Source organism: Engystomops pustulosus, chromosome 4 (assembly GCF_040894005.1).
Source record: "Engystomops pustulosus chromosome 4, aEngPut4.maternal, whole genome shotgun sequence".
In the NCBI taxonomy this organism is placed as follows: domain Eukaryota; kingdom Metazoa; phylum Chordata; class Amphibia; order Anura; family Leptodactylidae; genus Engystomops; species Engystomops pustulosus.
Genome location: NC_092414.1, coordinates 66,785,214 through 66,810,781, shown reverse-complemented (window position 1 = coordinate 66,810,781; position 25,568 = coordinate 66,785,214). Strand labels below are relative to the sequence as shown.

The window sequence follows — 25,568 nt, the reverse complement described above, 5'->3', positions numbered from 1 at the left end:
AATACAAGAAGAGCTAGTGGACACAGCAAGATAGCAGTTTGACCAGCAAGGATTCAAAGCTTAACTGGATACTTATAGGGAAACTAGGCCCTGCCACAGGTGGAAGGAGCAAGAAAAAAATACAGGTCCACTGTGTTAACAGAGTGAGGGGTGTTGCAGACACCAGGTCAGACAGCCACTAAAACCTAGTTAAGACTGAAGGATGATGAAAACTCAGTGTCTCCTTATCCCACCAGCACTGATAGAGGAGACAGCAGGCGCAGAAGTGACAATACACTGATTTTTCTTACAAGACATAGTGAGGGTGAAAATAAATCTACCAGTATGAATAAGTCCAAATAGACTGAAAATACTCACCTACACTCCTCTTCATGTTGATCCCGGGTGAGGTCTTCGGTAAGCTCGACACGCCAGGATCAACTAAAGAAGAAATTTATTAATAGCTGCACAGATGGGGAGTACGAGATCTCCGGCGCTCCAGAATACTAATTATGAGTCATGCAAGAGTCACGCCTCCTGCATGCTAGATACCTTCCACTCGCATGTTGGAGAAGGAGGTGACATCACGCACATAGCTTGCATGATTAGAAGCCTTAGTGCCAGACATCTTGTCCCTGCACTCTGGGCTGCTAATTATAATTTATTGGTGATTTCATCACGTTGTGATGGATATACTAAGAGGCTCCTGAACCCAGGTTCTGCTTCAGAATTGCGCTATAGATTTGCACTATAACCTATTTCAGGAAATGGATCAGGCTATGGCTAATGTACCCATGCAGTACCCATCCCTCCCCGCACCCCTTCCCCACCCACTCGGCATAAAGGGAGGGAGTTGTACAAGCCTTACATAGTCCCCCCAATCTGTCTATTTGTCACTTGGCCTGCTGTTTGGCCCGATGTTGTTAAAGATAAAAAGTAAATAGGTCTATTCAAACAGATAATCCCTAAGATAGGTGATCTAAGAAAAAGAACAGGAATACTCCTTTAAAGACCCCTACTGTGGGTCTGCTGTAGGAACCACTTATTTGTCAAGTATTCTTGTTATAAGGTAGTTGTGTTTTTAATGTGTTTTTTAATGTGGCAAGGTCACAATGGACACAATGCAATATGACACTAGAATAATTAAAAGGCTTTGTTTTCAGCTACGGAGAGTCCGAGAAGCAGAAAAACAATGCAAACCTCTTCTGGAAAAGAATAAGTGCCTCACTAAAAGAAATGATGAATTAATGCAGTCCTTACAACGCATGGAAGAGAAGCTGAAAACCCTTTCTAAGGAGAATGCAGAAATGGTATGTATCACATACAGGGGTGGATTAAGACTGCCATAGGATCTGGGCTGTATAAATATTATAGCCCCTACAATTCTGGAATCACTTCCTACATATGGTACTAGAAGCAAGCTTCTTGTGGTATGGAGAATGTGTCCCGTTTGCCTGCTACAGGTGGGGACCTTTAAAGGACCTTGAAAGGGTCTTTTGAGTATAAAATCTGGTGGGTGGTTTGGGTGGCCATGGGCCCTCTAGAAGTCTTGGGCCCCAGGCTAATGTCCAAAACACCTATACTACAATCTACTTCTGATCATATAAAGGTATCAAACAGCTAGACCATGGTCACAGAAGATGATCCGACTGTTCAATCTGCTTTTCTCTTTCTTTTATTTTTAGAAAGAGAAGATCGTATCTCACCCACCGCTGAAAAAGTTGAAGTCCCTAAATGATCTTGATCAAGCAGGGGAGGAGCAAGAGATTGAATTCCTGAAGTTACAAGTGGTAGAACAACAGAACATCATTGATGATTTAACAAGGGTAAGTATAGATAGACAATTACACACAGATATTTATCTCCCCTTTGGTTATGTAATGCCAGGGGTGTAACTTGAGGGGGTGCAGAGGGTGTCACTTTCCCAAGTGAGAAGACTAGTACTATGAACTATAGATTACAATCGGGGACCTGGCACAAACTGCGCTGGTGCCCATCAGCTTCAAGTTATATAGTGCCACCATATTCTAAGGCAAGCTCTGTCCATTCTAAGGCCAACTATCTAATATGTGACACCAGAAAGAAAACCTACTAGAGACCTATCTAATAATGTAGATCTGATGTTAGGTTGCTGCCATCATCCTTTTCCACATGCTATCCCTGTCTAATCCAATACTTTTAGTATATGAAGAGAAAAAAACGTATCTTTTACATGCATAAATAATAATGCAGAGCGCACACGCATTGCAGAGCTCCCTTCGACTTTGAAGCCAGAGCTACTGCGCATGCACAGAACTCTGTCTTGGGTCGAGATGGTGGAGGTGAGCAAAGGAGCGTGGGTAGGTGGCATCGGCTGAGGCTACTCGGGCATGGAAGTAAAGATACGTTTTTCTCTGCTTATACTAAAGGCAGCCAGGGATAAGGAAGATAGAAGCAACATACCATACCATCATCTTATTAGGTGGATCTCTGATGGTAGGTTTCCTTTAAATATATCATTGGCAGCCAATAAAATGTTTATATGTTATTTTTTGTAAGTTGGAGAATATTTTTGTTAATTGTGACAAATACACACAGATATATTAGTCAAGAGTGGACACATAAGTGAGTGACTTCTGATATTGATATTGTTTCTGTAATGAAAAGTTAGACAATTTATCCAATACACTTTCTGTATCAATTCCTCACTGTTTTCTAGAACTCTGCTTGCTGTCATTCAGAAGGAATCTTAATTGTTTACTTCTAGTGGATAGAAATCTGTCCATGGTCATGTGATGTCAGACGGGTGCACCAGCCGTTACATCACACAGCTCTGAGTACTCTCTTCACCTGTGTGATACCACATGATGATGGACACATTTCTGTCCATTGGAAATAAGCATAGAAGCTTTCTATAGAAGCAAAGCAAGCAGAGTTCTAGAAAACCTTGAATAATTGCTACAGAAATTATGTAGGAGAAATTATATAACTTTTCATTACACAAACAATATAATTTATTAGCTAAACCTGGACAACCCTTTTAACCTCATAAAAGCCCCAAACCTCCTTTACTTTTAGTTTGGACCATATAGTATGGGCTGTATAGTCCTTAGTTATTGTTGAAATAGCCGTAATCTGTATGAAAGCAAAGGTGTCTCTTTCAGTGTCAAGTAGTACATAGAATATAAATAAAAAAGATAAGATTGCGCTTCCATAGTGTAGGAGATCAGTCAAATGTAGTAAACAAGCCCGCAGGTCTCCCAAATCCCAAAGGGTGGGAGGTTAGCTTAGCATAAGAGGGTAAGCCTGTGGTCAGAGTGGCGGTACACAGCCTAGTTCCTGGAAGTCAGAGTCCAATGTAAGGTCATGGATGAAGAAAAAAATTAGGACTCATGGACACCACATCAGAAGCCAGAAGAAAGTAGGATTTGGAAGTAATGATAACCTGCCGCATAGCCCCACTGCACCTCTGACACAGCCAAATTAATTTAAAAGGCTAAGACCTCTTTATGTATGTGCTTCGAGCGACTGCACCCCTTCACAATGACAGGTTTGCTAGTCCACTCCATCTCTGGCTGATGCTCCTTTCACACCCCACCATGCCCCCTGGCGTGTAGCTGGTGATACGCTAACATTTGCGCTTTTTAAGGGCTTCTACGACAGTTTACTGGTACTTTTTCTCAGCTTCTCTAAGAAAGTAGTAGAAGAAACCAGACATAAATCCCCCCACATTCGAATATAACATGATTGAGAATATGGGAAGATTGAGCTATGGTTTTTTCCTTAGTTTCACCAGATATGTAATTCTAAAAACTGTTTTTCCAGGATAGAGAAAAACTTATTAGACGGAAAAAACATAAAAGAAGTTCTAAACCTATAAAGGTAAGCACAGTGACAATCCCTACTGAAATATGTAAGAGATTTTAATGAGCATAAGGCCTCATGCACACAACTGTATGGTCTTTGCTGTTCTGTATATATGGCTGTATTGTGGCCATAAATACAGGGCGCCTTGCAACCGTATGGTAACGTATCTGTATAAAATTCAGTGGTCTGGCAAACGATGGCTGGCTGACTATTGGCTGGCTGACAGAATGCACCTCCTACTGGTTCTGGATACTGCACGTATATATGGCAGCATAAGGTGCACAGCCATATGCAGCACATTTTTAGCCCATTGACTTCTATGGACATGCTCCATATTTTTGTAAGTCCCGCTCACAGTACGGTACGGTATGGTGGGCAATATGGCCATGTACATGGATGGCTGTATGGCCCACTGGAAAGCATGGGGCCATATGCCGGACGTATATACGGCCATTTTAATACGTTCTCTACATGTTTGTGTGCATAGAGCCTAACTACCAGGGTCATCTGGTGTGCAATTTGGAAAAAGTACACATTATGCACTCAAAAAGAAATTGTATTCACCGGATTTTCCATGTAACGGCTTTTCCCCACCAGGAGAGCCCCTGTAAGGTATAGAGCAAAACTATATTTCTATGTTACGCATTTTGGTTCTCTGGTCATAGCAAGTTAGGCCCTATCCTGTTGATAGGACTTAATTGGCTTATTAGTGGGGGGTCTCAATGAACCCTTCATTAGAACGAGGCTCCATTGTAATCCTGTTCCACCCAAAAATATTGGAGCAGTTAATCATGCATGCGCTGGCTGCTCTGTTTATCTCAATGGCGGATATAGCTGAGCATAGCACTTGTCTCATCACCAATCAGCAATTTAGGACCTAACCTGCTATTATCCGAGGACCCCTTTAAGGCCTCCTGCAGTTTCTTCTATGACAGCTACTGACCACCATGTTTGTTTGACCACTTGTCTGTGTAAGGATTATTCACCTGAATAAAAAGCAGTAGCACTCGGTTGTAATCCAGAGAATCAAGTGTTCTCTTTATTCATCAGAAATACATGCAATGTTTCAATGCTCGGTCTTTGTCATATGCTTGACAGAGACTGAGGGTCAAAATGTTGTATGTATTTCTGATTAATAAAGAGAACACTTGATTCACTGGATTAGGAATGGATAAAGACTGCCCATGGGCCTTGGGCTGTATGACTATTATAGCCCCTTCCTATATATGGTACTAGAATCAAGCTTTTTGGGGAATGTCCCTTCTGCCTGTTTTAAATTTGCAGTTTCAGGGCCTTTGTATGACCTTGTGTACATGTGTAGTGGAGCAGGAACAGATGTACAAGGATTTCATGAATGAAAGTCCTTCTGTGTATAAAACTTGGTGGGTGGTTTGGGTGGCCCTGGCCCCTTAAAAGGCTTGTCCCCCAGGCTACTGCCACTTATATTATAATTCACTACTACACTGGATTATAATGGAGTCCTCCTGCTTTTACCTCAATTGTATCTTCCTGGACCCATGTAACTGGGATCTTTCTGCTGCGGGTGCCCACCACAATGTAAGCAAATTTGGATGCAGTCTCAAACTTAGTTTCTCTGTGTAAGCAATATTACTTTTCCAGCCATAAGCTGGTTATTTTTTCCATACTTTTTACAGAGACACTTGGTAGACACTGTATTTGGATATGATGATGACTCCATGGACTCTGAAACATCATCAGTAGCTTCCTATCGAACAGACCGGACGCCTGCCACACCGGATGATGATTTAGATGAAGTAAGTGTTATTACTCAGTAATAAAGATAATTTTCTTATTTAAGGGTTTACATTTAAATGCTATCTTTGCATTGCCCCCAACATACTATGACCATAACTATGATTCTGATATTGCTTTGCGACCCATAAGCTTTCACTTATGACCATTTTGATATTCAGAGTAGTTCTTGTGTTGTTGTTCATTTTTGAAACATATTGAAAGTAACATTCAGATGCTGCAACTACGTACATGTAATAGCAAATGCATAGATTTACAAAGAATATTTATCATGTATTGTGTTAATTGCACTGCATATTAATTCAAATTCAGAGGTTTTCCCACAAGACAAGATTTATATGAAGGAATATAACTAAAATGAGTAAATCGTGTCCCTTCATAGAGTTTGGCCGCTGAGGAATCTGAGCTAAGGTTTCGCCAGTTGACAAAGGAGTACCAAGCACTGCAAAGGGCCTACGCTCTGCTTCAGGAACACACAGGGAGTATAATAGATGCAGAGAAAGAGGCAAAGGTAAGCTGGCACGGGGTATGATTTCCATTAAACACTTAGTTATTATAGTTATATGTAAATATAGCTAAAAAGTTGTACCAAGTTATTTAACTATACCCTATCCTTAGGATCCTATCCTTAGGATAGGGCATAGAAATCTAAAAGGTGGGGTTCCATTTGTTGGGACTCCCACCGATCTTATGAATGAGACTTCTTTTACTCACTAATGCCAAAAAACTTGTAAAGACTTTACTCCTAACTACACTCTATTCACATTAACTGTACTCTAACGACGGATACCAACCCTTTCCTGATTGTCCCATTGTGGTTTCCATCCTCCAAATCTGTGTAGGCTGCCAGAAGAGGTACTGGAGAGTAAGTGCTGGACACAATGGCCCACATTGATCAAACTGGCTGCGCCAGTTGTCAGCTTCATTTTGCGCAGAGATTGATGTGCAAACTGGTTGCATATGTATTTATGAAGCGTTTGCGCATTTGTGTCGTGACTGCATCGTGTCCGCAACAACACAAATATGTGCTCCTAAAGGAACGTTCCAATGTGGAATTCTTCCAACCACCACATTTATGTCAGAAGTCCCAACATAATTGTGGGGCACACCTGTTAAACTGAGTGCACCAAAAATAACTAGTGAACTTAGTTTAAGCATTATCGGCATGTGCAGGGTTTGTAAGATTACTGAATATCGCTCACCAGTCTTTAATAATTGTTTATCCATAATGCATCATGTAGAACCATTCTTTTCTCTTACTCTAACAATATAATGAAATATATTAACATATATTCTAATAGACAGCAGTAAGTTGCTTAAAGGGGTTTTCCAGGAATCCCTGAAAATCTCCTGCAAGGCAGGGCAGCTACTGTTGACCAGGCAGGACAACCCAGGGACAGAGGACAGATGGAGTGCCCTTTTTTGGTTACACCAACCCCCAGAGGGGGAAAATTGTCATCCTTTACCCATTGTGCCCCCATTGCTGTTCTGAACCTCTGAAAATGGTGGAGAGTTTTTGCAAAGCTAGCAAGTGAAATGTTACTATTCTTTGCAGTCAAGGCAATAGTCTGCTTGTTTGACATTGTGAAACTATAAATATCATTGAGATGTTACTTGTTGTTGGTATATCTGACATTCCTTGTGAGCTGTTCACAAGAAGTAATGTTTAATATAAATATTTTTTTCTGCCGCCCCTAGAGGGAGCTGAATGCATACCGTTTTATTATTTAGATCAAAGGAACACTATAATGTAACTGAGCTCCCATAGTGGTGCCTGTAGCAAACAGAATTGTATCATGTTACTGTAATATACTTGATCATAATTATATTTTAAATAATTAATGATGGTCTAATTAGTTTGATATACTTTCAACTACACTTTAAGTTCATCTGCATTTTTCACACACAATTATTTGTCTGTATAACTAGTCTAGAATTTAACTTTTACATACAGTTTTTGGTTATTTTGCTGCACATTTTCCATGTGCTTTAATGATGCAGCAGAAACAAGACATGAAATGACACTATGTTGATAACATTTTGCAGATTCAGGAACAGATGCAAACAGAAGCCCTTCGCTATAAAGCCAAAATCGAAGATCTTGAGAAGGAACTGGCTGAAAAGGGACAGGTAACATTTGCTCAGCAATTTTCCCCGCTCTCTAAGCAAATTCTAAAAATAAGCATGAAAGTGTACGTTGTCTTTTAACAGACTCTTCAGGAATCAGTAGTCAAGTGTGTGCATGGATATTTTTGGATATTATGGGACTTGTATTCTGCATTTTCTAACAGCTGTGGGTTGCATACCTAGCTGCTGTGACTGCTTACCCTCCCCCATATGTAGAGTTTCTATTTATTCTGACATCTCAGGAAGCGTCTGTCCCTCTTGCTAGCAGCTGAGAGTTCAGAGGGAAACACAGATTTGTAAGGAAGGGGGGAGGGGGGAGAAAAAAGCCTTTTTCTCTAATAAGATATAATACAGACAGTCCCCTACTTTAGAACACGCGACTTACAGACGACCCCTATTTACAAATGGACCTCTGGATGTTGGTAATTTAATGTACTTTAGCCTTAGGCTACAATAAACAGCTGTAACAGTTATCAAGTAATTAAACTTTATTATTAATCCTGGTCCTTATGACAACCCAACATTTTTAAAATCCAATTGTCACAGAGACCAAAAGAAATTTGGCTGGAATTACTATTGTAAAATATACAGTTCCGACTTACATACAATTTCAACTTAAGAACAAACCCACAGAACCGATCTTGTATGTAACCTGGGGACTGCCTGTACAAAATGTATTGAAAAAGATTAAGACCATGCACCAATCTTAATAATCCCTGCAGAAGCATGTGGAAGATTTATTAAAAGGTTCCGACCTCGTAGTAATTCTGGCACAGCAGATTTCAGCAATACCCTGAGCCAGTACTTTGTTGTAGGCTGTATCAAATTTGGCTGGCCAGTGGGTTCTTGCCCCAGCCTGCACTGTGCTTCACCTCCACCAGGCCCACTTTTCAAAAAAGTGGGGTAGGGGGTAGAAAATTAAATAAAAATGTGCAATTTGATGGCCAGTGTAGAAAACTGGTGTACAAGACAGATACATGCCCCTTAACCCCCACAGTGTCCTCTTGTAATAATTAATTATGCAAAGTTTGTTAACAAGTTAGTGACAATATGAATATAAAACAAATTACTTTTTGTTATTTATAGGATTCCCACTGGGTGGATGAAAAGCAACGTTTTATAAAGAGAAACCAGGAATTAATAGAAAAGGTATAGTATATATCTGCTTGGAATAGCCTGTTAGGTTATGTCTATATACTCGTACTTCTGTGTAGAAAATATCAAACCTAATGTCCATTTTGAGAGGTAAAAATCATCAAAGAAGAAAAAAACAAAACAAAATAAAAAAGAAATTGTGAAATTGCAAAAATCAGCCTAGAAAAATAATTTAAAAATAAAAGTATGCTGCATATTGAGCTTTTACTGTTGATGTCTGACCGCAAATATTTTTAAAAAAAATTGATGAATGTTAGGATATTGCATCTTTATATGTGTATTGCTGACCTCTGTGGTTCTTCTAAGACTTCCGCGAACCGCATTTTCGTTGGGTTTCCCGTCAATTTCCGCTTTGCGCCAAATTGCCCTGGGATTTTGGTGCACACAATCGGATTTTGGTGCATCAGCAATGGCTTGCACGCAACAGAAATCAGAAGGTGGGCCGTCGGACAACCCGACGGATTCAGACAACGAGCGGGATGTACATTTAGAATTGTGACGCAAGACATACACTCACATGCACCAGGAAGAAGAAGGTGAAGTCCGGCGGACTTCGGCGCGGAAGCGACAGATGCAGGAAATTGGACGACCGACCTCGACCATTGCAGCAGACCCGAATCCTCGTCGGACAACACACCGCGGGATCGCAACAGGACCGGGTAAGTAAATCTGCCCCAATGTGTCCAGTAGTAGAGACGAAAAGCTGCATCTAGGACCCTAATTGTTGATTGTTGGCCTGCACAATAGTAGGAATGACTTTGTTCCTTGAATAAAAGAGGAACTTAGCAATGAGACTGAGCTACGAAGTGTGACCACCATCACTACTCACATTTGGAGGAATCAGACATATCCTGATTTCAGCTTCTCTTTTTTGATAATGAACATTTTTAGATTGATAAATTGGAATCAGAGAATAATCGCCTGCAACAAGAGCTGCAGGATGCTAGAGACCAGAATGAATTGTTGGAGTTCCGCAATCTGGAGTTAGAAGTAAGTCTCATTCCCTAATTACTAATATTCTTACATTTTGTGGCATTAAACATTATAAAGGATACAAGCAGTAATTATTATTTATCGTATCATGTACTAATCATGTCACTGGTTAGCAAATACAAGAATGTATAGTTAAATAGCTTTACAAACTGCATTTACTAAAATAACAAAAAATGCCTGGAAAGTGGTAGAGTCTTGGTGGAATTTCTCCATCCCACCACCAATGCCATTTCCTGAAAGTGTTTGTTGACTTAGATGTATAAATTGTGTCACAGCATCAGCATTATATTGAAAAAAGTGAGTCAACTTGTCTATCATTCTAACTGCCTGATTCCAGGAGTCGACATACGTATAACCACTCTGGTGTCATCAATAAATCTCTGCCTGCTTACTGGGTCCACCCTAACACTGGCCAGTAACTACATCAAAGTGAGGATATGAAATAAGATTTACAAATAAATAACATTAAAGCAAGGTCAGAGGTCCGGGTCACAATGGAGATAGCAAATATGGTACAAAGGGATAAGACTTGTAAGACAAGATCGGAAAAACAGGAATATGGAAGCACAGAAAGAGAAGCACGATTTAGAGATAGCCAGGAAATATGACCAGCAATGGACTAGCTGTGAGTAGAGATGAATGGACCCAAGAAGGTGTCTTCTTGGCCAATCACAGCCATGGCTAGTTAGCCGTTAATCCAGCAGTATGACCCAAATCCTGAACCCAAACTAAAAGTTGGGTCACACTCATAGATATACATATATATATTTATATAGCCAGAGAGCCTCAGTCCCAGATGACTAGTGTCCATCATAGTAAGTGAACTATTGCTGGACCAGAGCAGAGCTGCTGAAGAACTGGGTGTGATGCAATTAGACTCAAACACAGCCAGCGACATAAAGCACAGTTCACACTAGGAATATCAAGAAAAAACAAAAAGATAAAATCAACACATCCTAAGCCAAATTCTGTGGACAGAGGAAGACACTGGCACAGTTGTTACATGTCTCAAGGTTAGAGGGGTTGCCCACTTATTCCAAACTTTAACAGGGTCACCCTGTTAGAGTACGGTATCAGTGCTCAAGTCTGTCATTACTTCCTGGCTCATGAAAGGGGTGCCAGAGTAATGATACCCCTCTATGCTCTGCATATGCCCTAATAGGGCAACAGTTGGGGTTGCCTTCATGTGATAAACCCTATAATGGAGTACAGGAGGTATATAGATACGGCATAAAGAGATACATTAAGGAATAAAACCTACATAATACAGAACAATAATGAAAGCTGTTTATGTGCCTTGATGACGGATTTATTTTACAGGAAAGAGAACGAAGGTCGCCTCCATTCAATTTACAGATTCATCCATTTTCTGACGGAGTCAGTGCCCTACAGATTTACTGCATGAAGGAAGGTGTCAAGGTATTGAACTAGATGTATATTTAGTATACATTTCTCATTTATTACAAAATGTATGGAAGGCCAAAAAGGTCAAAAGATTTACCTTGGAAAACGCTTTTTCTTACATTATCCCTTATTTTTAAGGATGTTAACATCCCAGATCTAATCAAACAGCTGGATATTCTTGGAGACAATGGGGTAGGTAGCATATTAGGTATCCATAGTGGATGCTGGGAGAGACTAAACAATATTGCACAATAAAACCTATATTTCTCTTCCATGTCAGAATCTAAGGAATGAGGAACAAGTCGCCATAATCCAGGCGAGCACTGTGCTGTCATTGGCTGAGAAGGTAATGTTAAAATATTCATCACTTCTGTTTATCAGTTACATTGTCTTAGTGAGCGCTCATGTATAATGTACAAGTGCCTATGGGTCTTCAGATTATACTATATACAGCATGGATGATATTTCATGTCTGACAGGATAAAATGTTAAGGGCCTCCAGGAAACATATCTGGTCAATGAAACCATTGATTAGTGAGTAGAATAACAACCCAGAGAATTGTATAGACATTTACCTTGAAGGCCGGTAATTCATAACCTGAATCAGGGGCGTTGCTAGGGTCATAAAAGATCCGGGGCACGGGCACATGTACCAAATACTAAGTAGCCACCGAACCCCAATATATATCCCATACACATGTCCTCGTGCAAAAAACTATTTATATGCAGCTACAGAAAATACAAGAAACCTGGACCCTGGATCAGGTGCAGATTTGCGACTAAAAAGTCGCAAAAATAAGCAAAAATAGTTATACATAAGTGAAAAGTCGCACAGAACATCTGGAAAATAAAGATGCATAAGCCACACTGCACAAGGTGCAGACTAAGGTGTACTTGAAAAACGACAGGTGGCCATGTGCCCCCTAGAAGGTGGCTTACACCAAAATTGTATTATAATCTAATACTGGTATACAGTAGTTGCAAACACAAATGAAACATCTCCTGATGATAGAAATTGACCTCATAAAAATTGCAGTTTTGCATTTTCTTTTTCTACATTTCCTCCTGCATGATAAGCAGTTCACTAAGAGCAAAATCAGGAGAGACTCCAATGACAGGAGAGACTCTACATTTCATAGTAGTTTGCTACTGATGAGCTCTTTCAGATGGAAGTCTGCCCCCCTCTGGTCTACTAGTGTAATGCTTACAAGATATCCATTTATAATGTATACCTTTATCATGTATCCAACTTAATAACGTTACTGGACGGTTTGAGGATGTTTACTTTACAGATCATAAGCTTTATGGCAGGGGTTCCCAAAGTTTTTACATAGGGGGCCGTTCACGGTCCCTCTCAGAGTGTTGGGGGGCCGGACTAAAGTTTAAAAATAAATAGCGGTACATGTAACCGCATCCGTATTACACTGGGCCCACCCTCAATTAATTATTTAATATATTGCAACCCCATTTTATATAATGGCCCAATTAAATGATTAATTGGGTCAATGAATTATTAAATATACTAGGACCCCTCTCCATTAATTATTGAATAAGCTGCCATCCCCCCATTAATTACTAGACTGCCCCTCATAATTAATTATTTCCTATGCCCCCCTATCCTAAATTATTTCCTATGCTGCCCCTAAACCATTAATTATTTCCTATGCTGCTTCTCCACTATTAAATATTTCATATGCCGCCCCTCATAATTAATTATTTCCTATGCTGCCCCTCCACTATTAATTATTTAATATGCTTCCCCTCATAATTAGTTATTTCCTATGTTACCCCTCCACCATTAATTATTTCATATGCTGCCCCTCCACCATTATTTCCTATGCTGCCCCCCACCTTTAATTATTTCATGTGCTGCCCCTCATAATTAATTATTTCCTATTCTGCACCTCTGAATTAATTATGTCCTATGCTGCCCTCTACCATTAATTATTTTTTATGCTTTACCCCACCATTAATTATTTTCTATGCTGCCCCCATAATTATTTCATATATTAGGACCCCCGGCCGCCACAATCTTTTTACTGCTGTTTTTTTTTTTTTTTAATTCCTGAACTCACCTCTGGCAGTGGCTTCTGCATCTTCTTTCTTCTGGCTGCTGCTGGACAGGAAGGGGTGCACGGCCACGTGATGACGTCATCACGTGGCCGATCATCCAGGTTCAAAGAGCGATGTGTGATCATTAAAAATGACCCTCTGATGCAGGACTAGCAACCAAGTTCCAGGATACCTGCCCCCCCCCCCCATACCCAAGAAAAGAAGAATATCTTGCATACAGCATATCAGTAAAACTATGATTTATTTAAGATTAGAATAGTGTTATAATATTGGCATAGATACACTGGCTCAGTTCTGTATATGGGGATTGGCAAGCTCTGTGTAGCGCTGCGTAATCAGTGGGTGCTATTTAAATAAAGAATTATTATTATTATAGTACATACATTTATAAAGATGGCTGACTATAACAACTACTATGTTACACATCTCTATAACAATCTATATACAGTATATATCAGCTGAGTAGCACTTGCTCGCTGGTTGGCATTGTTGCTTGGCAGTCCTTGGGTCCAGGGTTTGAATGCAACAAGGGGCAACATCAGTTTTATTGTGTGTGAGTTTCCGCTGGATAGACTGGAGTAAATTTATCAAAAGTGTCTCAAAGTAAGCCAGTTTAGAGTTAGACAGAGAGAGTGTTATACTATGGCAGACTTACCAAAGTGTTTAATACAGAATATTAAATCTGGTATGGGCTTAAAGCTTCATGAACATAACTGCTAGCTGCGCAAACTGCAGCTAGCCCATGGTCCCATATGGCACGTTCATACACCAATAACATGACTGCACCACAAATTTTAGAGCAGGAATTATTTGGCCACTCTCTTTCAACATTAACAACACGAAAAATAAACTCCACAAACTCCGGATACGATCAGGACTTTACCCAAACATCAATCTTCTTAAGAAGGTTAATTTATTTGACAAAGCAACAGGAATTTCTTCAGCTGGCTAACATGGTACAGAACTTTTTTTCTCTCTCAACTGACATGTCGCTCACCCTGCCCATGTTAGATGGGCCGAACACAATAGTACATGGCCCATTGGTTGCGGCCTGCATACACGTGATTGTGCATGAGGCCTAAGACTGTCTAGTTGTACTTCGCAGCTCCTATTAATTGGTGAATACAAATCTCCCAGATATTATTATGGTCATAGAAATAGAAATAACACCATGCACCAATCCACACTGTAGCTCTAAAGTGTACTGGTAAAAAATGTATTTATTACTTATTAAATGTATAACAAGGATGCTGTACAAACGTGTCTGTACAAATTACAACACAACAAAATCCTGTCATAAACTAATTGATAATCTGCCCCACTGGCTTCCATCTACACTACATACTGATCTTTAAAGGGATGAATTGATTTGATGTTAAATGATAAATTAGCTTTTGTGTCTTTATAGTGGATACAACAGATTGAAGGTGCTGAAGCCGCACTTCATCGGAAGATGATGGAGTTAGAGAGTGACATGGTGAGTACTTCATAGATGAATGAGGTTTATATGGTTATATTATTGCTATTGCCAATACTTACTTAGTCTATGTGATACCTACATTTTTACCTAAATAACTAATAGTAGAAAGAATGAAAAAAGAGATTATAAAAGTGAAAGAAAATTATATTAGTAAAGGAGATTTAAAAAAAAACATTAAGGGTTGTGAAATGCACAAGCTAGATATTTGCCTTGGACCAGGGCATCAAATGAAAAAAATATCAATATTTTCACCATTGGCTTTTGTGCATTCTGTATCAACTTTTGAATACATCAACATTCTTAATGGAAAAATGTTGGTAATATATTTGCATCATACATAGAGTATCAACTGTTTATGGACTGAGCATTATGTTTTACAATATTTAATACCCTCAGGAGCAGTTCTGTAAACTGAAGGGGTATTTGGAAGAAGAACTGGACTACAGGAAGCAAGCATTGGACCAAGCATATGTGGTTTGTATTTTGTAACCAACATATGGTGTAGTATACAACCCCACTCATCGCTGCTAAGGGCAGATGCACACGACAGTGAAAATCAGTTGTGTGGTGTTAGTTTTTTTAAGGTACTTCACATGGCTGCACCAAATGGATCAGTGCCCACTAGCGTTATTTTCAATAGACCATGCAACCGATTTGGTCCTGGTCAAAACTGTTTTTCACGGAGCCCACACAGACAATAGTTTATGAGAATACGTGAAAAACCAATGCCGGACTGATGCAAATCAGCCATGAAGAAAAGATGTTGATGTCTGTTTTTCATGGCCGTTTTTTGAAAACGATCGTCTTTTCAAGGTCGCCTTACTCTTTCCAATAGTCAGATATTCTAGAGAGGATTAAAGGACATGACTAGAAGTGCCTCACAATGTAAAAAAAATATGGTACGGTAATTTTACTTTCAGGTTTGTTCAGACCAGCACTGTGGCGTCTTCACAGTTTACAATGCACAGTGCTATGCATATTTTTGTGGTTGTGTCTGGTGTTGCATCAGCCCCATTCACTTGAGTGGGAATGTGCTGCACAATGGCCATGTGGTGAATGAACTTGAAATACCTGGCCTATAACATGGAAGTCCACTTACTGAGCCCCACAGATGCTGCAAACAGCTGATGGAGTTAATGGGGCAGATGCCAGACCCAGACCTAGCACCCCACCTTAAAGGGAATCTTCCATGTGGAATCAACTTTCTGAAGTAGTTCCTGTGGTAGATTCCTTCACTTCCCCATCCCATCATCATATATTTTATTTATGGGCTTCATACAAGGAGAAGACAAAAACTGTTTGAGGATGGTTCAGTGAGGTGGAATCTACCACGGGAACTAATTTAGAAAGTAAATTCCTGACCGTGGATTTCCTTTGAGGACAGATAATCAGTAAATAAATCTTGAAATCACCCATTAATCGTTAAGGTATATTTTAATTATACTGTATAAATACATACATACATACATACAGTATAGAAGTTACTTTTTTTGGTTGTCCATAGAAACAGATATAATGTCAACTCCAATTTGCTGTCAGTCACGTGACTTAATATGTTGTCACTGTAACTTCATGCAAACTCCCACAAGCAACCCTAGTGACCATAAATACAGATTCTGAAATTGAGAAATAATTGAGTAAATAGATAAAAATAAAGAAAAAATAAACTAAAAGTTGATGCAAGAAATACAGTACCATTACAAGGTCACTCTATATCCGTGATGGTGAAATACAACCAAAAACGAACTTATTTATTGCAAAGTGCTAAGGAGTTGTGCTAAGTGCGATTGTCATCCTCTATCTAAAGAATTCCGGATAACAATCTGATCGGTGGGGGTCCAACTCCCATTCAGTATCTCTGAGATAGCAGAGCACTGTCCTTGGCAATTTCTGTTGCTCCCATAGTATTGGATGGAGCGGTAAAATAGATACTTGACCTACTGCTCAATAAATTAGTTTGAATGGAACCCTAACCCTGGATAAGGCATACCTATCAAGTACTACAAATCCTTTATTTGCCAACTCAGTGCTTCTTACTCTAACACAGTTTTAACCGTATTTGCATCCTGAGGACAACAATACAGTTGAGAGAAGGAGGGGAAATCTGGATTAACTTTGTAGCTTCTCTACAGGGTACCCTGAACAGGAAGAATCACAGGGTCCAGGGCAGGAAGCCAATGATAATCTCACCCTGTTCACACCTTCTCAATCTTCCTGCAGTCCCAGGTAGCCCAGGACGAGTAATTTTAAAATGGAGAAACCCATGTCATGGGCTACATGGGAGAGCATGAGGAGGCATTAATACATGTCTGTGCTGGGATGACAATGTGCATGCACATAGAGAGGGCTGTGTCGCCTTTGGGAGATATATAATAGGTTTGTCAGCATTGCTGTATATTATGCAGCCTTTTTACAACTACATTTATCACTGCCCTCTAGTGGCAATGTAGTGTATGAAATGGACTACAGTGTAATAGTGAAATAATAGAGATTCTCGTCTTCTCTTTTCTGATAAACCACTGACTGAACAGCGAATCCAAGAATTAGAGGCCACTCTGTACAACGCACTGCAGCAAGATTCAGTCATTAAATTTGGAGAGTTACTCAATGACAAGCAACAAGATGAACTCAGAATGGCTGTGGAAAAGCTCAGGCGACAAATGTTACGGAAAAGTAGGGAATTCGATTGTCAGATCCTACAGGAGAGAATGGAGCTTCTCCAACAAGCTCATCAGGTGAGTAAAGAAAGGGAAAATTCCACCCAATTATCTATCAAGTGCTTATAGATATTCTGTATACATGTCATGAATACTGTTTAGTAGAACACCCCTTTGAGAAAAGACTGAAGCATCTTTTTATGTTTTATCCTTTGCCACAAAATATCCACATATTATTCCTGCCTTGGGGTTCTCTTTATGTATATACATTACAACATTTTTCAAAATACTGATTCTTGTAAAAAAACAATTACATATATAACAAGAATTGAAAAAAATTATAATGCCCAGGTCAAGGTACTATAAGTTCTACCTATAATTATCAAAGTAAGCTTTACTTGGGTAAGCTTTGTTACCGAAAGGGTTATTCACACAAACACATGATTCTTAAAGGGGTTTTCCCACAAAGGACAGTTAGGCACAAACCAAGCAAAGGAAGTATCTATTTTGTAGATGTTTGACAGATTTACATACAGAAAGTCTACACATGCTACATGATTCAAGCCTAAAAGGTGCAGGGAATTTTATTATTTCCAAAAAATAATTAAAAAAATATATTAACATATGGTCAGAGGTTGCGCCTATTTCCCCTTTTAAGCCTCCTCCATGTCAAATGGGTTAGAGGGATGTGAAGTGCGCGCACCCGCACCCCTCTACACAGTCTATGGCACATTTCTACACCAGGTCAGACCTCGGTGTCAGGAGCTTCCTGATAGATCCATCTGGTGCCGTGGGATTGGGGCACTATCATATGCTGGTGCACTTACTGCCATCATAGTATAAATGTACCCCATTGTATATATATCATCATCATTTTGGTCCATCCAAAAACCAGAATGTGTATTTGAGGTCAAGACTTATATACCATTTATAGCTTCACTGAATTGCAACTTTCTCTTTGTTTTCAGAGGATACGTGACCTGGAGACTAAAACAGATATTCAGAAGAGACAGATTAAAGACTTAGAGGAAAAGGTTGGTTGTAAATGTTAATATCTTTAGCCGTAAAAAATGATTTTTGGTTATGACTTGTGCTTATGGGTAAAGAGCATATGGGGTCATTGCCCTAAACATTTAGTATACAATAATCCTGAGTAGGACCTATGACCAACCAACATAGCATGATTGTTTAAAGGGGTTGTCCGAGTTTTGATAAAAAAATATATGTGGCCGGGAGCGGGCTGACTAAAATAATAAAGCTGTACTTACCTCCCGGTGCCCTCCCGTATCCAGCGCTGCTGTCGCTCCGGTCCGGGGGCCATGTAAACAAACATGGCTGCCGGAGCAGCACTGCATTCAGCTTCCGGCTGGACACGACAACCTTCCGGCCCCCATACACAATGCTGTGTATAGGGACAAATAGGCGTACCCGGCCACGGCCGGCCGGAAGCTGAATGCAGCGCTGCTCCGGCGGCCATGTTTGTTTACATGGCGCCCGGACCGGAGCGACAGCAGCGCTGGATACCAGAGGGCACCGGGAGGTAAGTACAGCTTTATTATTTTAGTCAGCCCGCTCCCGGCCACATATATATATTTTTTTAAAAACTCGGACAACCCCTTTAAAGCTCTGTGGATTAACTCTGGGAAGAGACCTGGTAACAAATATTGTTATTGGAAACACTGTGCATTTCAGTTCAATAGGAAAACGGTGAGCCCCTTAGTAGTCTATGATCTTCCAGGGTGAGAGGTGATTTTTGTAGTCACCATTTTTGCCAGCTATGAGGACCCTAAAAGCATGGCCATTTTCAGTCTCAGGATTTCCAAACATGGGGGCACATTTACTTACCCTTCCGAGTCGCGATCCCCGATCCGGACTGTCTGACGAGATCGTGCACCCGATATCCTGCAAGTGTCGCTCCCCACTCAGGTTCGCCGGAGTTTGCCATCTTCCTCCCAGTGTATGTAAGTGCTTGTCTTGTGACACAATTTAATAGTTAAATCCCATGCTTGGGCCTAATCAAGTCCGAATCGATCGTCCGAGGACCTGCCCCAGTGCCAAAATCCAATCACGTGCGACACAAACCCCTTTTAAATGTGCCGCGAATCGGAAATCGATGGAATACCGGATGAAAGTGTGGTCCGCGGACCCTTAGTAAATGAGCCCCATGGTGTTTGAAAATGGGTTTCCAGAGCCAGACAACCTCTTTAATCATTGCCAAATTAATTCTGCAGGTATATTTCTATGATACATATTAGATACTTTTCCAGGCAGCAAATTGAATCTAAATGTTTGATTTCAAAATGGCAGCTGTCATTTATTTCAGAGCTTAAGTAGGGGAGATGGGTAGGGTGAAATAAAAAAAACTTAAAAAAAAGTATCCCCAAAAATTACAAAACTAAATCAAAATCTGTGTTTAAGAGGACTAGGGGGGTTATATACAAATTTCCAGGACAACTTTAGTTCAAACTATTTCACATTGGATCCACATTGAACCTTGTGAAAAAAATTTCAAAGCTTGAAAGATCGAGTCATCTCTAGCCATTATGAGCATTTTTGCAAGAGATTTGTCTTTATTTTTGACGCAACGATTTGCATTTTGTCTCTGACCATAGGTAGCTCAATGCAGAAACCGAGAAGTCACCAGAGGGAGTAGCATAGGAGCAGTTTTTCTTGTTTAATAAATTATCTACATTTTTAAAAATATCTACATTTCTGTTTTTTCTGTCAAAATGCCGTTCAAAGTGTACATTACTGAGCAAAAAAAAAGAACTTTTTTGATCTTACTAATTGGCTGCAATGAAACAAAGAGTGCAAATTTTAAAGAGGTCTGAATACTTTCCACACCCACTGTATGTGTAATGATACTACAACCAGTGTAACCCTTATTGCTATAGAAGATCATAAGAACTCTGTCCAGTTGTCTAAGAAGTATCTGGTTGGGTGTACAGTATGCGTCCACAATATTGGCACCAACTTTTGTATTCTGATTTGTTTGTATGTTAAAGGGAATCGGTCACATTAAACAAGCAGTCTGATTTATATGTAGCAAAGTGCTGGAGTAGTTGAGCAGAATATTTTATAGTATAAAATTCCGTATACTTTTCCATTTCCATATGTGCACTTTCTGGGTTTCATTGTCCAGTGGGTGGTTCTAATTCTCTGTATTAATATGCATACAGATATAGCTGTCAATCACTGAGTAGGTCTCCTAACTGGATAACTAAGCCTAAAAACTACACATTATATGGACAAACCATAGACTGTAATTATCTGCTCAGTTCAATGCTCATTGTGTCTTGTCCACATGACAATAGGAACTAGGAACTTCAAATAATCGGTGCCAATACATTTATATACTAAAATTACCCTTATTTTGATGTCACATTTTTACCATTTTGCTAAAAACTTGCCCTTTTTTCTTCTGCAGTTCCTTTTTCTATTCTTGTTCTTTTCTCTCGCCTTCATTCTTTGGCCTTGATATTAATGTTACCTCTTGATCAGGTAAGAGCTATTCTTTGTCTTTCCTAACCTTCACTCACTACATTAACTGCTAACAACGAAATGAACCAATATAAAACGCTATTAAAGACTGGTGGTCTCCATTTTGCCATGTATTGTCACTTCAGTATTCCTAAATCCTGTGTGTCCCAAGCTGTTGGTAGGTGGTTACCATATCAATGTTCTTTTTTAACTTTCAGTTTAGCTTAACTCTCACTTTCCTACTGGAACATTGCTCTTATGACCGTCAAAAGATGGTAGATTTTATGGTTGCTTTGGTAGTCAAGCTACAGTATACATAACAGACTACTGGATATGGTATAGGTCTCCAGGATTTCTAGAAGAGCAAGAAATCTCCTTGATGCTGAACATACTCTCTTATCCTTGTCCCTGCACTCCTCTTCTCTCCTAGACCTTTGATAACTCTAACAGTTGGTCTGGGACTAAAGTACGGTAAATTGCTACTGTCCACAGAGCTCCACCAGTAGTCACAGAGGGCAGAAAGGTCCATTTGTAACTTGGAGTCATCTATACGTCAAGTGTTATTTGTCTAGGTAGTCTTGTCAGAGGGTCAGTGATAGATAAGTTGTATATTAAAATTTTGGTTTGCAATAAGTGTTATATAGGGTTGGGGTAAGATGGGCAGGCTAAGAGGCTCTGTTAATGTGGACATCCAGTTTTAAATGCTCCATCAAGAATTGGACTCATGTCCAGTCTCAAGAGTGAGACATTTTACAGAAATGTCATAAAAGACTACTGGTTTTACAATATTGATGATGTAAAAGAGCAACTCACCATTGTTTAACGTGATTTAACCTGTGATGGATAAAGATGCTTTATAAAGTGCTGTAAAAACCCCTAAGATGTCCCTTATCATTAAATGTTTTTTAAGGACCTGAATTATTGTTACTCAATCACTTTTAGAATTGATTGAATTTGTTCATATGGTTTGATAACAAGGCATTCACCATTGAGGACTTTTTTACATAAAATAGTCTGGGAAAGATGTCATGTTATGTCTCAAAAGCTTATCAAGTGCCATATATAGCGCTCTTTTTACTTGTAGAAAAATAGGAAGACTTCTTATAACACAAACCCGATTACTTATCATTTACTTTTTATGTTATTTATCCATATTCAATTTGTTTCAGTTAGAAATTTCCAGTTAATTGGTTCCAAGAATAAAGCTTCATTTTCAAAGATTGCAAGACTGCAGTTTTCTACCATAATCAATAACTTACTACATCTGTTTTATACTTTTCTCTGTCTGTTCTTTTACCATTACACTACTTTGTAGCCAAAAGCAGGAGGACCTAAATCTCCGTCACTATCTATTGAAAGGGATTGTCTAGTTTAAATAAATATTTTTTGTATAATAAAGAGCTATACAACTTTCCAATTTAATTTCTGTATAGTTGTCTCTAGTTTTCTAGATCTCTGCTTGCTGTCCAGCTATAGAAATCTTCTTTGTTTACTTCCAGTGGAGAGAAATCTTTCCATGGTCATGTGACGTCACGCAGGTGCGTGAGCCGTTGTATCACACAGCTCTGATTACTCTCTGTGATATAACGAGCTGTGCACCTGTATGATATCACATGACTAGGGGGCAACTTTTATAACAAAAAGTATATTGGAAAATTGTATAACTTTTCAGTATACAAACATTTATTTTATAAAAGTGGATTTTTATGTCATTTAGGTCTCATGCACACAAACGTGTGGGGGCCCATCTATGACATCTATGGCACCCGATCACAGTGCGGTGAGCACATGCTGTTCCCCGAACCGTGACTGACTTTCAATGGAGAGGGGAGGGGTGAGAAGCGCTATGGCACCCGATCACAGTGCGGTGAGCACATGCTGTTCCCCGAACCGTGACCGACTTTCTATGGAGAGGGGAGGGGTGAGAAGCGCTATGGCACCCGATCACAGTGCGGTGAGCACATGCTGTTCCCCAAACCGTGACCGACTGTCTATGGAGAGGGGAGGGGTGAGAAGCGCTCACCCTTCCAAGCACAGGTTTGTGTGCATGAGGCCTATATATGAAGTAAATTAGTTCTTTTTTTTTTTTTACTGTTGTCACTATTTATAAAGACAATTTTATTACTAGATGTCTTACTGTAGAAATATGTTTTCTGTTTGGGTTCCCTGTTATATCGCTTGACTGTCTATCTGGATCTGATTGCTTCCTGGTCCATCCAGCAAATGCTTTCTATAGAAGACTCACATTGAGGGTAATAGTAACGTAGAGGGAAACTGATTTCTAGTAATACCAAACACTGTACAATTTGGATATCCAGAGCGTGGGCCAAGAGATGTCAAGTTGGACGTGAACCAAGTTAATAATTCTGTAGAAATGCTCAAGTCACAACAATGGCTGCACTATTATATATTTAACATTGCATCACACACTGCCATTAAACTCCATATTATATCATATAATAATGTATCTCCATCTCTACCTTGGTTTCAGAGTTCTAGGAAATATGGACGAGCCTTTTCAAAAAGATCAATGCTTCCATATTTGCAGAGAGGAGAACGTTGTTTTCACCGGTTCAGCACTGAGAGACACAAGGCCTTGGAAATCAAAGCCATTGCTCCTTACCTTCTAAGTTCTGTTGCGGTGTGACCGGTCTGAAGTCACAGTATACATGCTGCACTCAGTGGAAATGTAAGCGCTTATTCTAAAAGAGAACATATGCCTTGAAGAGGAACAACAAGTCAATAGAAGAATGCGTCTTGGGCATAGAACCAAAGCTAATGAGAAACAATCTACTCCCTGCTGTGCAGGGGAACACTATTACTGTACCACCATATATCTAATGAGAGAATTAGGAAAAATTACGCTGCAAATTTACAAAGCTGGAGACGTAACCCCTTCCCACCCAGGTTATTTACAATAAAAGATTCATTGAATACAGTCTGGTTTACTTAATACAGGGATGCTATTCGTCTCAACTCAGGAATAGTGACAAGTAAAATATACCTGTAGTACAGAGGAAGAATGGAAGGATTTATCGCTGAAAACTTGCTGGACAACTATTTGTATTCCAGCTTGTGATGCATAATGAAATAAAGGCGTGTACCTATCAGCACTGTATGGCAATCTATGTTAGGTTGTATTTCAAGAGGTTTTTTTTAATGTACTTTTGATTATAACACATTTCCCATAAATTAATAGAACAGACAACGATAATAAATGTCAATGTATACTTTACTAAAGAGAAATAGTTCTTACTCCCAATATTAGACTGTCGACTGGCTCTAGCTTGTCTCCATAGGGGAGGAAACTCTACTTGGAGATCAGATTACTGAAGTCTATGGAGAGGGGAGAAGGAGAATCAAAAAGTAAGCAAAGGATAACTCTTGTAACTTTTCTGTCTCACCACACTGCTTAATACTGCTTTATTATGTCCTCCATGCTGCTTCTGAGCGTTTGCCCATGGGAGATATGATAGCAGGATTTTCTTTTCTCTGTTTGAATGGAAGACATCATAGCATCTTATCTCCTGCTCTCTTCTCCCCCTCCCTTCTCCATTGACTTTATTGAGCAGTATTTTTAAACTGATCTGAATAAAGCTAAAAGCTGTATCCACTATCATAAGTATAAAAGAGGCATTTAGACATATTACAAAAGTTTTCATCTCACACTATTGATGCAAAGTTTTTTTTATAGTTAGACACAGTGATATAACTAAGAAAACTGTATACAAATGGTAATGACCTTTAACAACTATGCATCTGTAATGATACAACCATATTATCATACAGTAGATACTGTAACAGTACGATAGAGATCGATGTGTACATACTGCCTTATGGTACCTAACATGACATATGTAAAGCTTGTCATGAACATTAGTGAACTTTGACTACTACATTGTTGATGTAATATGTAGGGGGACAACTGTCCCCTAACATCTGCTATAAGGGGAGATAATTGGGCATGTTGGGTGTGTACATTCTCTATGCTTTATTCCCCAAGAGACAAGTAGCACCAGACTTTCAGGCAGTCGCTTACCAACTTTTCCTTTAGGCAGTACACATGCATGCTTGGCTGATCTTAGCATGCATGTTTATATGGTAATGAAAGGATACAGCTGTGAGCTACTTCATCTAGCAGCAAGTTAAAGTATATGGCCAGCTTCAGTTTCAAATGTGCAGTGCCTTATGCCTAAAATCTCAGAGCCTACTGTATACTTCATATACTGTGCTGGAGACACATAATGTATACCATGAAAGAATACTAAGTTCTGATAGCAGGAGAGGCTATTGTGGGGAGCCTGTTCCTTTTGCTTTAGGAAGAGGCATTGTACATACTCTGTTTTAAAAGCAAAAGCTTCTTAAGTATAGCAATACATGTTCTTAATTGTAAATAGCCTTTCATTAAAACTTGGACTATTCCTAGAGTTAGCATACTAACTGTACATAGAAAAATCCTGAAATAATTACTATGCTTTGAGAAATACCATTACCTGAACAAGTGACTGCTAAATATTTTACACTTTCTAAATAATATAATGTAGGAAAACTCAGACACAAACACTAGTGTACAATCCAGGATATATCTGGTGGGAACATCG

General features: G+C 39.5%; 1 protein-coding gene across 2 annotated transcripts in view; it reads left to right on the top strand.

Annotated features, from left to right (window-relative positions):
* Positions 1 to 23,905, top strand: part of JAKMIP2 (janus kinase and microtubule interacting protein 2) — a 72,689-nt gene extending 48,784 nt beyond the window's left edge. The window contains exons 7-23 of one of the 2 annotated variants that reach the window (XM_072146154.1): positions 1,143 to 1,289; positions 1,665 to 1,805; positions 3,784 to 3,840; positions 5,481 to 5,600; positions 5,981 to 6,109; positions 7,645 to 7,728; positions 8,812 to 8,874; positions 9,772 to 9,870; positions 11,194 to 11,292; positions 11,416 to 11,469; positions 11,558 to 11,623; positions 14,759 to 14,827; positions 15,227 to 15,304; positions 17,362 to 17,565; positions 18,456 to 18,521; positions 20,915 to 20,988; positions 23,459 to 23,595. In XM_072146154.1, coding sequence (XP_072002255.1) covers positions 1,143 to 1,289; positions 1,665 to 1,805; positions 3,784 to 3,840; positions 5,481 to 5,600; positions 5,981 to 6,109; positions 7,645 to 7,728; positions 8,812 to 8,874; positions 9,772 to 9,870; positions 11,194 to 11,292; positions 11,416 to 11,469; positions 11,558 to 11,623; positions 14,759 to 14,827; positions 15,227 to 15,304; positions 17,362 to 17,565; positions 18,456 to 18,521; positions 20,915 to 20,965 — 1,527 coding nt within the window. In that variant the 3' untranslated portion in view covers positions 20,966 to 20,988; positions 23,459 to 23,595. Of the gene's footprint in view, positions 1 to 1,142; positions 1,290 to 1,664; positions 1,806 to 3,783; positions 3,841 to 5,480; positions 5,601 to 5,980; positions 6,110 to 7,644; positions 7,729 to 8,811; positions 8,875 to 9,771; positions 9,871 to 11,193; positions 11,293 to 11,415; positions 11,470 to 11,557; positions 11,624 to 14,758; positions 14,828 to 15,226; positions 15,305 to 17,361; positions 17,566 to 18,455; positions 18,522 to 20,914; positions 20,989 to 23,458 lie in introns of both variants that reach the window. The other variant, XM_072146153.1, reaches the window with a different exon arrangement.
* The last annotated feature ends 1,663 nt before the right edge of the window (positions 23,906 to 25,568 follow it).